At 37.6% G+C, this 18,396-nt stretch overlaps 1 protein-coding gene across 4 annotated transcripts in view; it reads right to left on the bottom strand.

Annotated features, from left to right (window-relative positions):
* The window catches only part of SDCCAG8 (SHH signaling and ciliogenesis regulator SDCCAG8), a 116,347-nt gene that overhangs the window by 42,361 nt on the left and 55,590 nt on the right, over positions 1-18,396 (bottom strand). For 3 of the 4 annotated variants that reach the window (XM_055810978.1, XM_055810977.1, XM_055810981.1), the window contains 2 exons: positions 9,029-9,156; positions 6,798-6,906 (listed from right to left, as the gene is read on the bottom strand). In XM_055810978.1, coding sequence (XP_055666953.1) covers positions 6,798-6,906; positions 9,029-9,156 — 237 coding nt within the window. The remainder of the gene's footprint in view (positions 1-6,797; positions 6,907-9,028; positions 9,157-18,396) is intronic. The other variant, XM_055810979.1, reaches the window with a different exon arrangement.

Below are 18,396 nucleotides of genomic sequence, written 5' to 3' on the forward strand. Positions count from 1 at the left end.
AAAAGTAAAACACAGTGATGATGGATGTTGTCAGATTTCATCCTGCAGTGTGCCATCAATATGTGGCTTCAGCATTTATAAAATTTCATACATGTATATGTAATGCATAAACAGGCTATTACTAGAACTTACAGAAACAAAACACTGTTTCAAATAATCTTAAGACAAAAGAACACGATGCTGAAGGGTATCTGGTAAATATGCCAATGGCAATCATTCAGTCATAGGTTGGCTATGCTAATTTCAGCCTAATTTAAACAGGCATGTCATTTGGCATTATGCATTTATGTTAAATAAGATCAATAAATGTAAATTCATACTTGTTAAGCAAGAATTTGACCAGCATTTTGAAAACATATTTCAAGTTCTTTATTAGTAAAAGCTAACATCTAGTTTAAAAAATGGCTACTAACAACTTGTTTAACATTTACTGCACTGTTCAGGTTGAACTCCGTAGTGGTACTGTTTTAGAAACTTTATTAACCTAATATGCCCAAAATACTCTTACACAGATTTTAAAAAGCACCAACACCGCATTAAGAGGAAAATGAATAGAACCTTAAGAAACAAGGGAAAAACCATACAGGCACACCCTAAGCTACATAAAACTCAGCACAGCCTTTAAGAAAATCAGTCACTTCTAAGCGATTCTTATTCTTCACGGGTGAGCAGAAACACCAGATCCATGAATGACCTGGGACTGCTACTTGCTACATCTCTAACCATCAGCCCATGGAGAAACAGGCATGAGCTGTTTCTTAATATCAGGAAAAGAGCTCAGATTAAATTGTGATAAAATATACATTATGCACTTGTACAGTTTAACTCTTCGGAAAAGGTTAATGAGAACATGTCAGAATCTGCTATACCATCAGAAAGTAAGAATCAAAAGCAAGCAAATTTGTTTTATGGCATCTGCCACTCCAGATCTTGAGGTTAAAAAGCTTCAGATATATCTTTAAATCATAAGCTTAAATATGCTGCAGTTACAGCAGAAAGATACTTTACCTTCCTGGCTGTTACAGAATGCAACAACAACTGACATTCTGAAAAATACAACAAAGTGCAGGGGGGAAGGAATACTCCTCCCTCAAAAACATGTTGTTACACTGACAAGTCAAATCTGGAAATGACAACATAGTCTTTTCATGTTTAAATAGAGAACAATACATGATATCATCTGTGAATCTAAAAGAACTTAGCAAGGGAAACTTTGGAAGAAGACTGTATGTAATTGAATTTAGACAGGGAGTTACAGCTCTATTAAGGAACATCACTGCCAAATACATCAGAATCTGACAAACACATCAGAATTGCACTGATGCATTTGTACATCAAACTTAAATGCACATGAGTTTCCTGGACAGGTACGTAACAGCAGGCAGGATGTTACAGCAAGGTAACTGAAGTCAAATTTTCACACCAATCACTTAACAGAAATACCAGTAACTCTAATGTCAGCATTACCAAAGCAGTGCCAGTTGGACCAAGTGTTATTACACAGCACAAATGCAGCCCGCACTTGATACTGTAAGAAAGTCAATCAGTGGATAAAAGCAAAAGTCCACTGCAGAGCAGCTCAACAGAGACCTGATGTAACAAAGCCCAACCATGCCGTAACATGGTCTAAACTCTGGAGTGCATTCCATTTTTTCCAGCAAAATGCAACAACAGCATTTGTCATGTGGGAATACTGTAGATTATTATGTTGGTAGGGTTTCCCAACTACGGGATCCTGCTCATTTTTCTGGATTTGTATGTGGCTGTCTCATTCACAGCAACAGCAAAAGCAACTTTCAAACTGATACAAATCTCAAAGTTGTAAAAGGACTTAATCTCCAGTACATTTGAAGGTGCCCAAAGTCTTTCTGGAAAGATCAATGGATTCAAACCGACAAAAAACCAAAAAAAAACACCCCAAAACCAAAGCAAAACAAAACAAAAAACCCACACTAAAAAAACTTAACACACACAAAAAAAAGCTACTGAAAATTATAATCAATGAAACAAAAGAAGTACTGAATTAATTAAAAACATGAGTAGCATGATCTCTAATCTCTAAAATACAGCCCTAAATGTCTGATGCTTTGAACCATCTTTCATGAATTCTCTTCTCCTTTTGTAATTACAGTTGACCTCAGCAAAAATATTAAAATCATTCCAGTTAAAACACTATTTGCACAATGTCCCTTCCAAGTAAATACATAAGAGTCCGACCACACAGGTCTGAGTATTTCATTACACTGAAATTTTGGAGGACAGCACACATGATGGGAAGAATGTCTATTAAGGTCAATGTTAAAAGGTTCATGTGTGTCAGCATTAAAGAGAGAACACCAGTCTCAATACAAGACTGCATGCCAAGAGCCTTCATTATCACCTGCCAAAGATTCCGTCTGCATCTCTAAATATACCATTCATTCACCTCAGTTTCCAAAGATTAAGATAGTTCAGTTAATTCTATGTGATATTTAAATAACTTCAAAAATTGTTGGGTTAAAAAACCCCACAAACCTAACCATCATTGTAATATGCCTCACCAACTGCACTGAACATGACAGCACATTTGTACTAGGAGTACCAATTCCACCCAGCCGGGGGCAGGACCAGGTCTGTGTAAATGCTCCTGAGTCACAGCTCACAAGCTGCCACAGCAGGGACACGAAGAGAGAGCGGGGCAGGTGCCCAAGTACACAGTCCTGAACTTCAGAGAGAGCCCAGACGTAACGCCAGGGACAGAGGTCAATCTAGAAAAATCTACGCATCAAGTGTTATGTCTGATGGATCCAGAACAACTACAGGAGACAGCATGGACATGCTGATGTTGCTCCACCAGAGCTACTCTGGGTCTGACAGACCAAGTAGTAAGCCATGGTGGACTCAGAAGAAACTGAAGGGTGCAGATGTTATGGAGCGTAGCCATCTGAGATGAACTCTGTATGGAGTTGCTCTTCTGCAGACTCAGGCTGGCCCCACAAGTGGTGTATTCATGTTAATGTATCTCCATGTGCTTCCGAGATCCGATAGACCCAAAAGACTTGTATTGAAATCAGTATTATTTCAAAACTGCACAGCGCAAAGCTACATCATCACATGAAAATGAAAACGAAAAATACATGGTTGTAAGCAGATGGGTAATAGATTTTGCCAAATTTCATTTACCTGTCACTACATCAAAAATAATTGATGCTGACTCGGGAGGACAGGGACAACAACAAAAGAACCCCTCTATACTTCTGGATCCATTCAACTACCAAGAAAGCCTCAACTTCTATCTAAAACCAAATTTAACAACCATTCTTGCTAGAAGAGTCTTGGAAGAAAAATCCCAGGTTCCTGGAAAACATTTAAATACTGGAGGCAAAGAACTAGCAAATGTGAAATAGCCAATATTCAAAGTCAGTCTTAGGATATTTTTAGGATGAGCTGATTTTTGAACGCAAAGGTAGCAAATGCTGCATTTGCTCCTCTGAACTACCTTTGGCACTGCAGTGCTTTTTAAGCACTGCCTTTTCTTACTCTTAAAACCAACTGTTTACTTATACAGCAATTAAATACATGCTCTAAAATACCTTCTACTGACACAGTATTGTTGCATATAATTTTAACGACTGATCCTTCAGACAGACTGTTTCACATCTTTGTATGGCTACCTTCAACAAACATTTCACTCCTGGTATTGAGCGCAATGACTGCAGTCAACCAAACATGGAGAAAAATAGTTCAGCCGGGTGTGTGTTCTTTACTTCAATTAAACTCACACAGTTGGATGCCTACTGTTGCCAAACCAGTAATATAATTTATACATTATAGTCCAAACAGTAAAACTACACTAAAAGTCATTTAACAATATTTATAACACCATAAAATACAGTGTTAAAATATATGAACTGCAATATGTACTAAAATTATAAAATTTGTTTCTCATCATCAGTGATTAAAACCAGGATCATTGCTCTAGCTTCAATACTCACAACCCTGGTGACAGATTAGAATTCAAATCTTAATGATCAATTTACAATTAACAAGATAGAAGTGAAACAAATTAAACCAACCATTATATATAACGAGACCCAATGGACTCCCATTGTTCCCCTTAATTACAAAACGCAAATCACAAATACACAGTGGGTAGTGTTAAGCATTAATCTACAACCTAGAAACTCAGACAGTGACAATCAGAGAGAAAAAAAAAAAAAGACCAAAACAACGGAGGAGAAAGCAACAAAGGACTATATTTTTAAACATGCCTATGCATACAAAAAACTTCACAGACACTATCTTCTTTCTGCACAGCTTGAGGGGTTTATAATTTGTCTGACATTGTCTTTCTAAAGCTTTTCTAATCCTGTGTAGGGGCTAGCTCACAAAAATGGTTCAAGTTTACATATAAACAAGAAACTTCAGTTTAGGTTTCTCAAAAAACTTGTATTAAATATAAAAATATCTGTGCAATTCAGAGGTGTGCCACTGGAATTGCGCAAATATGTAGTTGCCACAGATCTGTTTGAAATGCCTCTTATTACAAATGGGCCCTTTACTTCCTATCAAACCACAAAAATTTTATATAAACTTATTCTTGCATCTGTTATTAAAAAGCTTAAGTGTTTTACCAATGGTATTGCCAGTATACAGTTATTTCTTAACCCCAGGGAAACGAAGGCACAAAGATTCTAGAAGTACAGCAAGAAAATACACATCCAGGTCCAAAATTCAGTTTATGATAATGCCAAAAACATAGAAAAAAAACTGGGATAAAAAAAAAATCACATAAATAGGGCACACTGCTGCTTCATGATCTGCTTTTATTAATGTACACGAGAACTAAGTTATAAAACCTTCCAGAAATGATTACTATTTTTCAGAAGGCAAAGCTCCACCACTCTATCCCAGAATTGTAGTTTTAGCCTACATCCAGTGACAATGAGGATGAAGATTGCCTTTCGGAGAGATGCTACTGAAAGAGATACACTGATCATGCACTTCTAACTTTGCCCAGATCATTTTCTGCATCTGATCTCCAGATCACCTACTTTTTAGAAGCCATCTTTTCATTTCCCATTTTCCACCATCTCCAGTTCCACCTTTCTGTTCTCATTTCCACATGCTTTTCTTTGTCCCTACCGATTTCTCCATTCACTGCAGCAGCTCCCACTCCAAAGAAGGCAAGCTCAAGCTATTTTAGGGCCACTTCTGAGAATGAGAACCGCTTTCATACATTCTTCCATACTGTTTCTTGCACAAAATATACCACTTTCTGGAGATCCAAGAGGGCTCCTTTTCCTTTTTTCAGGTTCTTGACATAGTCAGTTAATGCTGCTAGGTGGAAAAACACTTGGCAATCTCTGGTATTTATTTTCAGAGAATAATGTGTTTTCACAGTATGTTTTCTGTCTTTCCTTCATCCTTTTACAGTTACTAGTCTGTGACTGTGAGCTCTAGCAACAAAGTCTGTGTGCATTTTTATTGCTGGAATAATAATACGATTTGAATCTATTTAGATTTTGTATTACTTTAGCAGAGAGGTCCTGATTTTTCGGGAGAAAAATGCTGTTTGTTTCTCCCTCAAGTACCCATCTCAACACTTGCAAGGGAAGATGGATTACATTTCCTCAAGTTTCTCATTTTTTCCCCAAACACTCTGGATGGGATTCATCCCCCAACTTCAGCCACTTAACAGCTAGTCAACACTTTATATTCAGTGGAAAGTAGGATGGGCAGTGGAGGCAGTACCTGTGGGAAGCATCATCTATTTTTTTATATATGTATGTCTGTCATCTACTTATATCATTCCCCTTTGACCATTCCCAGAAACAGGATACTGGGATAAATGAGCTCTCTCCCCGAGTGAGTGTTGCCCCTGTTATGTTACCTCAGCAGGATGATTAAATCCGCCCAGCAGAAGAATCATATCTTGAAAACCAATTTTATCTTTCCTGAGTGTTTTCTTTACTTCACGTAAGCCATGTGAGATGAATCCTAGCCTTAACTACCAAATTCACTTTGCACAAAATCAGAAGTTGCAGAATGCCAACTCACCAGTTAAGTCCTGTTTATTATATTGAATATGAACCCTGCAGAAAGTTTCAACACTTACAAATGGAAAATCAAATGATTTACTGCTACAGACCTACAAAATTCATAATCTTCTTTTTTCCAGGATAGTCCTGTCCTATAGAACTTTTAAATGGATACCTTTACACTTTTGTATTTATTTAAACCAGTTATAGCTTCCAGGTTTTATTCTAATCCTGAGTTTTTAATGGCTTTGTATCTAGACCTGCTATTGATTTTAACAGGAGCACCACACAAGCGGCAGCAGAATCAGCTTAAATAACAAGCAAATTTGACGACAATTATGTCAGAGATAATTATTCAGTGTGCACTATTGTGAATGGAGCTTTAAGTAAATAATTAAACCAACAGACTACAGTTTTGAGAACTTCAAATATTTAGTATTTTTCTTATAAGTTCAGATAGACTTGAATTGTATCTCTGTTAACAATTTCCCACTCTTCATATTAAGAATATGAACATCAAGAAGAAAACAGTAAGCAATTTTTACTTTGGAATTGTCTAAGAAATTTGAAGTAATAGACAGAAACATAATGTGAAAAGCTGAAAATTAGAATTACCCTGGATAAAAATCCATTCCTTTTTCTTAAGTGGCATATATTATATTGGGATGTTGTGTCATGCCCAGGACAAGATTAATAATAATAAATATTAAAATACAAATAAAAAGAAAGAAGCATGTCCTAGTAATAAAAGGGACAGGATGAGAAACATATACTAACCTGTATTTTTCTGACATTTGTTCCAACTTCCTTGCCAACATACAACATTCTTCTTTTAATTTTGCTATGAATTTGTTCTGGGAGGTCAGCAATGAATCCTGTTCATTTACTAGAAATTATAAAATTATAAAACTCGAAATTTATTTTACAATTATAAAAAGTTATATATAATTTAGAAACAATTTTATTTATTATTAATTTCTTTCCTCTAGATCCTTCTGGTTTTGGTATGATTATCAAACTTCAGCTACTTGGACATGGAATTATGATATCATCGTTCACCAAATAAAGGCTCAATGTCAGAACAAGCTAACCTAAAGCATTATAGCGATGTTGCCACTGAATCGGGTCTTTATGAGAAGAATCACCATAAAGACTACATATTTAATCTGGTGGTTTTGCTTTTCAGCTGGAAGTTCATTGACATTTCTGGGAGGAATGAAATTGGCAAGCCATGCCTTAGCAGCCTTTTGCTTGCTCAACTGGTGCAGAGGATACACTGGCAACACAAACACTTACACTGTAGACTCATTTAATTCTATCCTAAAAAAGCAGTTCTTTTATTTACTGGGTCCTTTATTTACTATGATTCATGTATTTTTTTCTCTTTAATGGTAAGATATAGACTTATTGTCCAGTGAGAGCTGCAGTGAAACCATTTTATAAATTAATTTTCAGTTACCCTTCAATCTGGGCTGCACAAAAACTTGTGACCTAGAAATCAAGCAAATTTATTGTTTCAAAAGGAAGATATTGCAAAATTATGTTTCTGGATTTCTGCTTTTAAAATCAGAGAGATCAGTTACCCACATTTCTTGTATGTGTGTAGGGTCATAATACACAAGGATTTCTTTATGTACACAATAAATTACTATCATTTTCAACTCTTCCTAATCCTACTAGAGATATAGAAAACCAAACTCAGTCTTGGTGTTGTTTAATTTTTGTATACTGGGACAATTTATGCACTGGGAGGGTAAATTACACATCTCTTGTGCAAAATTATACTGGTCATATGCAGATGTGCTGGCTGGAGTAGGGAAAAATTATTCTGAGAGCTTCTTTTCTTTTCCTGCTGTGTAGACAGCAGCCATAATGTAGCTGTCTGCATTCCCTGCACACACGGAAAGGTCCTCTAGTACTGTGATAACGCTGCAAAAAAAGGCAGAAGATCAGACAGGAGATTTAAATGTACCTGCAACCTCAGGTATTATGTGACACTGCTTAGAATTAATACACGCTACATAATTTTTCTAAAGGTATTGTAGGACTGGTGGGTAATGATGGCATTTTATTAAATGCATGAATATACCATGTTCTGTAAGAGCTGAAGCTCCTCCTCCTTTCCATGCTCAAGGGTTAGAGATTTCCTCTCTAAACACTCCTTTTTTGGTTTATAATATGAACCTTTATTAATGTTGTTGGCATAGTAGTTCACAATAACAAAAGGCTTTTTTTGTTTGTTTGGAAAACCCATTTTACTTCCAGATTAAAGGTCTGAAGTTATTGATCAGCTAAGTCAATGCAATGAAGTCTCCTATTATGAGAACCTGAAGTATGCAAGGGATTAAACATCCTTCTTCTAGATTGAGAGTGTGGGGCGAGGGGGGGGACACACATGGTAATGCTAAAAATGTTTGAGGCTGCAAAGATTAAATAAAGGAACATATCAATTTGGAGCCAGTGAATTACATCCAGCTGCGACAGTGAATTAAGAACCGATTAATGGCTAAAGCTTTTCTCCAGTTTGGATGCCGAAGCAAACTCATTAAGCTTTTAGAGTAGCTATAATGTGTGTACTGTGGGAACTGTTCAATGCTATTCAGGAGACTTTAACTGTAAGCTCGGAGCATTTCCCGCAGAGCTTCTGATGCTATTTTCTTTATATAACATGTGTGCCTGAAAATCCAGCCAAAAACAAGCCCTTTGTTTTTCTACTTTGTTGTGGTCTCTCTCAGCTTTACGTTTCTTGAACACAGGTAAATAAACTCATAATCCAGATGGTGCAACAGATGTGAGAGCAGCACTCTGAAATCAACAGACAGTGGGCAATACTTTCCATTTTCTCTTTTAAACGCTAACTAATATGTAATTCGGAATCTCCGGTGTAGTTAGCATCTGCTCCCTTCGGCCAGCCAAAGGTTACAGGTGTTCCTGATGTCATTTCACAGTAAGGCGTGGGCCTGGCTTGTGAGTGAGTGCCCAGGCTCTAATCTTTCCCTACCACCTACCAGTTTTCTCATGCTGGGCCTCCATTTGCTGCATCTTCTGTGTCAGCTCCTGCTCTCTTTGCTGGGCCTGAAGGGCTCGGGCCTTTGCTTCATTGCTAATGCTGTGCTGAATGCTCTCTTTCTCCAATCTGTAAAAAAAACAACCAAACATGAGATAAAGCAAAAATAAAAAGCATATACCGAAGATGATAAATTAAAAAGGCAAAGCAGAACATTCAATTAAGAGGAACAAAAAATCTGGCCACGCTTTTCACATTAAACCTTTCTTTCCCACTTCAGGTTATACAAACTGACCTTTCTCTTACAATGTCAAACATTCTCCAGTGACTATTAGAAAATGGATTAAAAATATGATCTATTCCCTGAGTAAAACTTAGCCTTTCAGAAAAAAATATGATCATATTTGTAAAAATTTCAAACACAACTTCTTTTGCATAAGGAAGCTCCCCAGCATCCACTTTGTATTGAAGAGATTATTTGCATTTTCTTTTAAATGCTATTTATTGAATTCTGCAGTGAAGCTTAGGGACCTGACCCTGAGATGGACTGGTTCCCAGTGAACCAGCAGGAGATAAGTCAATGGGAGTGACTGCCACAGTGCTCATAATACAGCTACTCTGAGAGCTTAATGAGTTTTCTTAAGCAACCAAACAAGTTTTAACTATTAATTTATGTAAACAGGAGATGAATGCATCCGTTACAATAAAGAGGACTGTTAGCACCACACAGGCCTGGCCCCTCGTGGTTCTGCTCACTGGGGGGTTGTACAGAAAGGTCTACAGCCCAGCACTATTATCGAAGTGTGCAGGCAAGAGAGCAATTTACTTGACCAGATATGCAAGATGGGGCAATCTACTCCTCAGGCAAAACAAATGCCAGACTACCACACTCCATTGAAGCATTTTATTTAATGCAAGCCAAGCAAAAACAGCGTGGAAAATAAAACCCCAAAAAGGGATATGCATATAAATTAGAAAAGGTCCTAAACTGCAAATTGATACCTAGACTTTCCCAAAGGTCGTGAATATTTAGCTGGTGCACACTAGGATCCAGATTCAAAGTTTCAGTGAGGTCACACATACAGGGATTGATTTCTAGATTTCAAATGACACATATGCACACACTTTTCTACTGAAACTACATTTAATAGCTTGGGATGGGTTTCAATAAAGTCTTATAAATATGTTGCTTTATTCTAGAGATAATACCTATTTCAGGGGACTACAAAACAGAACACGGGCATAGATCATGTAAGGATAAAGCCACATCTCATGTGGTTGCTGCACTTAACCTTTGGATTGGTGCCTAATAACCCATCCGAGATATTGCAATATCTCAGCATGACACACACAATGTTAAATCTTCTCTCTTAAATTTACCCCAAAGCAATACAAATGGTGGGTCACATTACACTAATTCCTGGTCCTGATGTTGCAAGCCTTACCTTAGGCAAAACTCCCTTTGAAATCACAGGCATTTTTTTCTGAGGTAAGACTGAGAACGATTCGACACACAGAATACATTTAAATAGCAAGAATATTGTAGGGTTAAGGAAACAAAGCACATTTTTCAAGGAAATTTCATACATTGAACTGCACTTCATCACATCATTCTCGGCATTGCTTCATAACCACACTGGGGCTATCCTAAGGATTGATGTTTGCATCACTTCTTAAGTGTAAGCTCCAAATATGCAAAACATTACAGTGAAACATCTTTCCATATTTGCTGGGAACCAGCCTAGTTAAACCCCTTCCAAACATCTTTTTACCTTCAGACAGTTGTCATGAGCACCGGACTGCTGAAAAAACCCCCACAACAGAACCTAACGCATCCTCCAGACGCTTTCTGCTAAAGCAAGAGGCTGTAGCACAGTCTTTAATTTAATACTGTCTCAGGTGAGACGGCTGTACGCAATTGGGTGCTGTGCTGTCATCTGGCACACAGCTGGCGGGGTAGCCTTCTGCTGGGGGTAGCCTATCCAGCTGCACAGCTCAAGCTACCAAGGCAAGTCTGTAAAGGTCCATTCCCCATTACTAGGGTCCCGCCTGTCAAACACGTGCTTACGGGGCAAGTTCAAAATAAATGGAGAATCTACTGCTGCCAGAAACACTCCTAAGGGGACCCAACTAAAAAAGCCACTCACCTGTGCTACTTTACAGAGCAAACTAGAAGGAAGTCAGAAACCATGGGTGCACGGCAAGGTCCCTATGGGTGAAGTGCATACGGGGTGAGTAAAAACAGTTCCGTTTATACAGTGGATAATTGCTCAACTGTAAGACTAGGAAAACACAGGTCCGTCTTATGCAGAAGGGTATCTTACTAGTCTCAGTCTTAGCACCTGGAAAATTTTGGGATTGAGACCCATCCAGTAACACATAAACAGCAGTATCTGAGGTGCCTAAAGCTGCTGAGGAACCAAAAAAATTCCTGGAGCCAAAGCTAAGTGAAGTGGCAAGTCTTTCACCCACACCTTGAGTTGACACCTTTCCTGCTCTCTAAGTTCAATCTCTCTGCCCTCCTACAGAAAAATCTTCCCAACACATTTTACATATACAGAAAAAAAATATAGAAAAACCCCATGGATAAAACATGCAGAAGCCCAAGAGATTTCAAGAACTACTGGTAACATTCCTGCTATAACCGGGAAATACTGCAGGAGTTTTAGAAGGTTTGACACTGGCTGCTTATTTGCAATTACTCTGAATTGTGACAGAAGGGGAGCTTGATTTAAGAATAAAAAAAACTATGGACTATGAAGAAAAGGAAATAGTTACATCCCTCCAGCATCAGTGTGAAAACATCAGAAGTTTCCTCCTACAAAAAAATTCAGAAAATCTCATTGACTAAAGAAAAGCCCAGAGACAATGTAAAGCAAAGCAAAACCTGCCTAATTTTGATAAAACAGGTAAGATCTGAATCAGGAATGAAAGGAAAAGATTAGTTGTACCAGAACTTTTTAAAGCATAGGTATCCAAAAAAAAAAAAAAAAAAAAAAAAAAAAAGGACAGAGTGGTCACACTGCAGAGCCTGTTCTCTACTAGAAAGCAAACACTGGATGAAAATTGCAGCCAGTAGCAAAAATTAATAGTTCCTTCACATACATCCATTGTAAACAACTAAATAAATGCTTATCTGAAAACAAGCCTGGATTTGACCATCACATTGATCAGTTTTACTAAAGCAGAAGCACTGAACTCATGGTGACTTTCATTTTTGTGCCATAAAGTCAGAAGCAACCAGAGACTCATTCACATGGAGGCAAGTTCAAGCTCTCCTTAAGCCCTGTTCTGAAGTGCAAGTTTTCCGCAGTGATTTTAGTTCTAAACACTGATTGTCCTGAGCCTCAGCTACAGCTGCTAAGAGCAGCCTACTTAACATCTCTAACATGTCCACATCTCTCAATGAACTGGGTATCTGTTTGCAGTGACTAAAAGCTATGCTTTCTAAGTATTCTTGACAAAAGCAAAGGCAAGAGTAAACTAGCTTATAGCAAAGGAAGAAGAGCTAAATTGCTATCACTTGCCAACCTTACAAAAAATCCTTGCTGAAAATGAAGTGAAAATTAACTTTGACCTCAAAGCTAACATAAAAGTATGCTGGCTGAATTTGAGCCACCAAATTTAATGAAAAAAACCCAAACCACCAAAACTCTTTCCCACCATTAACAAACAAAACCAAAATCACAGATCCATTTTCAATAGAAGACGGTTCTCTGACAAATGGCTTTGCAGTAAAGAAAAAGGAATGATGTAAAGACTAGCGATGTGAAAGTCATGTTTGACATAAATAATAGCTCGTCAGGTTTTTGACTGTAAAATAATAACTTAGATTCATAAAATTTTGAATTTCACAACATGGTTCAATAGTAGGTATTTCTGCAAGAATCTTTTTTGCTTTCATAACAGTAAAAATACAAAATGAAAAAGAGAGCATGAGTTTTAATGTAGAATTAGGCATCTGACTGGAGGCTGCCAGTAAGTCTTCTGACAAAGCAACTATGGTGTGAAGCAATCATGCTTCCTATGCTCACTACTGGATTTTTCCATGAAATCAACACGTGGCATTTTGTAAAAAGCTAATGGATCCATTAGTAAGGACTATGAATTTAACTGGACAAATTAAAATACTTCTGCAGTAATCTCAGTTCAGTGGCATACAGGAGGTTATCACAACCTTATTTCTGACACTTCATTCATTATTAATGATAATTAAAAATTTAATCATAAAATATTTTAGGCTTTCATATATACTTAAACTGGACTTCCTAAATTATTAAGGAGTAGCTGGCATTTAGTGTTCCAAACATTGCAGGCATCTGAACGAACAAGATTCTTGGTGTAATGACCAGTCCTGGAACTCAGCACCAACACTGGTACTTGGGTAGCAAGAGGACCAGCAAAGCCTAACACCGCTGCTTCTCCGACATGCCTCAGCGGTCGAGCACAGACCTCTTACCTGGGCCAACTGTAGCCGAGTGGGCCAGCATGGGAACTAACGTACAACAGATCACCTCAGAAGAGGCAAAGCACCAAAAAAAAACCACCTCAGAGGAGGCAAAGCACTCCACTGAGCGCTCCCTCAGCTCTTCCAGAGGAAACAGGCTTTCTCTCCCAGTATTTTTGAAAATAAATGTGTAGCACAAGCTTCTCTATACCAAACCAAAAACAGTTTTGAGAAAGTACCCAAGCATTTACTTCCCAGTACTTTAACAAAATCTGGCCTAAAGGCACTCAATCATTTAGAACACTTTTGAAAATAGAACTTGAAAGCCTACATGTATTAGGAACCCTAAAGATTTTAGCCAATAGCTTTGGATACAAAGGCTCAGCAATGTTTTATGCAGTCTACTTTGCAAGCTTTCCACAATATAGGTCTAGTGTCCATTACAAGCAGCTTTCTGAACCACCTTCTTGCAGGTTATTTCATATTATTACTTCAGCTACAAGCGCCAAGGGAAGAATGGAAAATCAAGAGTATATCCTTGCTCTTTTCTCAGGCTACAGGAAAAAGGAAAAAAAAAAACCCACCCACTACCAAAACCCCCACCAAACACACAGGAACATTCACAGTAAAAAACAAAACAAAACAAAACAAACAAACTGAAATAAGAGGTCAGAATACTTACCCTACTCTCTAAGGGGAAACATGAGAAAAATGTTTGCAGTCTCTTACTTTACTATCAAAAAGTATTCAAATTCTACAATGATAAAGGTCATAAAAGAATGTATATAGAATAAGATCACATGCTGGGGTCAGAACACTTCACAAATTTCTCTCCTTTGTCCTCCATATGTATCTTAATAACTATGTCATACACAGAAGGATAAGGGCTTGGGTGTTTTGTTTTTTTTCAGGTCAGCAGACAAGCCTAAAGGTTGGTTTGCAAATATGAGAAAAGTACAATTTACCAAGATGTCATTCTCCCCAGGAACGGTCTTAAATAATTTTATCTATTAATATACAATTCTTAAAATTGCTTTCAGACCTGCTTTTCAATTTAAAAGCACTATCCTATTCAGCTAGTATCTATTCAGCTATTTATAATGGAGAATGTGTTTACAGGGTTTTATCTTCTGCTATCTGCAGTCTTAGTATTTCCAAACATTTAGGTAAGGAAATACAACACAGTAAGACCCCAAATTCTGCCAGTAAATAAGTAAATGCTCATTTTAAGTGTAGCTATGATCCAAAATTATTAATTTCCACACCTTCTAAATTAACACGGCTCTAAAGCATGTATCTTGCTCATATGTTTGGATCAACTCAATAAGATGACTCAGGTCACAAGATTTCTCCCCTTCCTTTAAGCCAGGCTTCTGGAACCTTTTGTTTAGCATTGATTTTTTTGGTCACCGTCCTTTTTAAGGCCTATGTATTTTCATCTAATAGGTCCTTATTAATACCTAGGATTGCTATGTCTGAGGGTATAGCTGGACAGTGTTTCCTGGTTTCCTCTTATAAAACACTGTAGATCTTTGCCATCTGATTTTTTGTAATAAAGGTTTTTATTTTTTCAGTGCATGTGTAAATCCACCACAGCATGTTTGGACTAGCTACATTTTAGGGCTCTTGGTGCTTTCACAGGGCAGAAAGAGAAGCATGAAACAAATGTTCTTATATGTCAAAAACTAACTCAATAAAAAAAAGACACTAATGTGCATGCTTGTGCAAGAATTATGTAGAGACACCTTTTAAAAGCGTCATGATCAGGTAATTTCTTTAAACCTCTCCAAGGAGTTGAAAAATTGCCCTTCCTGTATCCCATTGTGGGAATTACCCACTGAGTTGCTCTTTATGGCTGTTTGTGGGAGCTGACTGGACGCTGATCCTGCAGCAGGCTGCCAGGTCTTCTCAGCAGAAACCTCAAGTTCCTGGAAACTGCCCCAGCCAGCACACTGTGTTTGGTGAGCTTCAGTAAAAATCTACATTTGCACGGTCAAATTTTGCAGAGATCTAATTATTAATTTAATTGGTAGAACTGGAGGACTGTGTCATTGTTGAGGATACTTGTGCTCTTATTTGTGAGGCTTAAAAAAAAAGTAATCTTAATTTTTCTTTTTACAGTGTAAGCTGCCTAGTTACATTAGTTGAGAGATACAGAGTTCCTAAAGTAAAGAAATGTCAGTTTTCTTCTCATAACTATGTGAAGCAGAAACTAATACAAGCAATTAGAAAAATTATGTAAAGGTTAAGGGTTTAAAAGTGGTAAAAAAAATCAAGCATTCAAATTGATTCAGCTCTTTAAATATGAATCTGGAAAGTTAGAAGAAGGTACAGAAATAACTTTAAAGTGGAAATACCCCCCTTATATTATGTTAATCAACTAACCAAGCAAAACCTTTTACTTCCCTACCTGAGATAAAAGACTGGAAAAAACAGCCCTGCCAGGCTACTACCACTTCACAAAAACACCTCAAAAAACAAGAAACAGTTTTCGGGGGAGAAAACAAGAGAAGATTAAGCTCTGTGCACATTTCCAATTTTGTCAAGACACTAACTACAATTATTGACAATCAACTTAAAACTGTTTTCCCACAATGCAAATAATTACCCAACTCTATCCCCATTCCCAGAATCCAAATAACAACAACTTGTTGTACTACGTTCTATTCTTTCTGAGAATTCCAGTTTTCCTGAAACACAAATTAGTGCATACGACTTTCCACTGAATTTTTTCCCAACTTTCTCTATTTACAATGCAGCGACAGTGTTGGAACTATCATATCATTTGTTTTTTGCACTTTGGATAATATTAGGAGGTCTACAGAAACAACAAAATACTAAATTTAAAACTTCCACTTGGCCCTTTACACCCTACTAGAGGCATCAGAAGATATTATATATTAATGGCTGTGCATGAAAGAGATTCCTACTCTATTTTTGAGTACTTGAAAACTACTTCAAAATTATCACTAACTGGAGACATTGACGGGCATAAGAAAGATGAAAGGTTGCAAGGTCATAGGAACTGAGAGACACAGAGCATTGCTCCTGTGAAAGTTTGTATGATATAAAGAAGCCTGAATACAGTTAACTTAAATATATACATACCTGGTGGTATATTCCATCTCTACTTCTACCTATTAAGTCTATTAACAAAATGAAAGGATTTGATTTCTTACTTTAAATTCAGCAAAATGGAAAACACCTAGTCTGTAACATGATTTTCTTTTGGTGTTATGCCTTCATGATATATATATATAGTTCCTCAACGTAGACTAGAACTACTTTTCAATCTGGATAGTTCTCTGTACACCAAATCACAGCTAAATATTAGGATTAACTGCCCCGTATTTCATTGTTAGAGAAGAAAAAAGTGTCTCTAACAGTAACTAACGTCTCATATTAGGTCAAATATACTGACTTAGAACCAAAATCTGATTTTTCTGGCACATCTGTTAGCCTTGCCAGCAAGATATGTACCTTGCAAACAAACACCCATCCTGCAGCGGTTATTACCATCAGCTTGTGAACTATTTGGCTGAGTCCCTCTAGAAACAGAAAATCAAGTACAGAACAGAAGTTGCATGGGAAGATGCAACATGAGAAGTGTTTTTTGGGAAGTCTTAGTGCATAGCCCTAAGCACTTCACAGGAATGTACCCCTTTCTCTGGACTATTCTTTCTATCTTTGTTCCACAAACCACTTTTAGAGATGGCTGAATGTTGAAATGTTTGCCTTCCATAGAAGATTTTTACAGATAGTTACTCTGTATGCACAAAACAAAGTTATTGAAACTAGGATTTAAAGTAAAGGAGTAATTTTCTTGCCAGGGTGACTCTTGAGTTTGGCACGAGCAGCCTCTTAAGACACAGCTTCAGGACAGGATTAAGCCAGTCTAAGGCAAGATATAAGGTGCCAGTATAAGGTGCGGTCCCTCTTTTCATTCTCCTATAACTGGCACTCATGCAACATATTCTGCAAGAACAAATGATTCTTTCTCAATCTGATTATCTCTCTCATACAGGTGCTTGTCTTCCAGTGTCAACACAAGCAAGGGCCCAGCAATTTGTGGCCAGACGTAGCCACATATCACCGCTCTAGGGATTTGCCTTTTCAGCAGAAGCGTCGACTCAGAGCAACTTCAAACACTTGTGACTGTATTCCAAGGCTCAGCTTGTTAATACAGTAAATCCAAACGTCAGGCTCCTACCATTGAATCAAAAAATGATGCAGCTAAATGATGCAGAGACCTGATCTGCTATGAACTCGCTCTGCCAATTTAAATTTGTTCAAAAACCCAATGTTTTTGGTACGTTAACTTTGTACCAGCAAGCTTTATGCTGAATCAGGTATCATCTGTCCTACTGCAGCTGGCATAAAGTCAGCATAAACACTGCATTGCATGCTCTAACTAATTCAAAAGGAAAGTGACTGTGCTCACACCTGATCCGGATCAAATCAAGCACAGCTGAATGATCCAGTAGATCACAGATGCACTATGAATGACTGCTGAACAGTCACCTACATTTTTCACAGACATTAGATTTGGAAACACAACCTGCAGTTAAGTTACCACAGGCTCGATACTTTGAAGTTGTTAACTCTCCCCAACTATTGCTGAAGTTGAGAAGTGAGGAAAAGTTCTCTTGGTCTCCAAAGGACCAAGCCTCACAGGAACAGCTTGGGAAGAAGCAGAAAAATTTGACAGAACAAAGCATCCTTCAGGATGACAATTTGAAAGGCAGTATTTCATTCTGAGGGAACCTGATCTAGGGTAAGCTAGACTTCTACCCCATCCTACAGCAAGATACCACGTATTCCAGCAAACTGACAAACTTGTGACCAAAAGCAAAAGAGACGAGAAATACCGTGCTAACATTACATTATACTTGACTGTTGCTGACTTGCTCTAGATATCACAG

This window comes from Falco peregrinus, chromosome 7 (assembly GCF_023634155.1).
Source record: "Falco peregrinus isolate bFalPer1 chromosome 7, bFalPer1.pri, whole genome shotgun sequence".
In the NCBI taxonomy this organism is placed as follows: domain Eukaryota; kingdom Metazoa; phylum Chordata; class Aves; order Falconiformes; family Falconidae; genus Falco; species Falco peregrinus.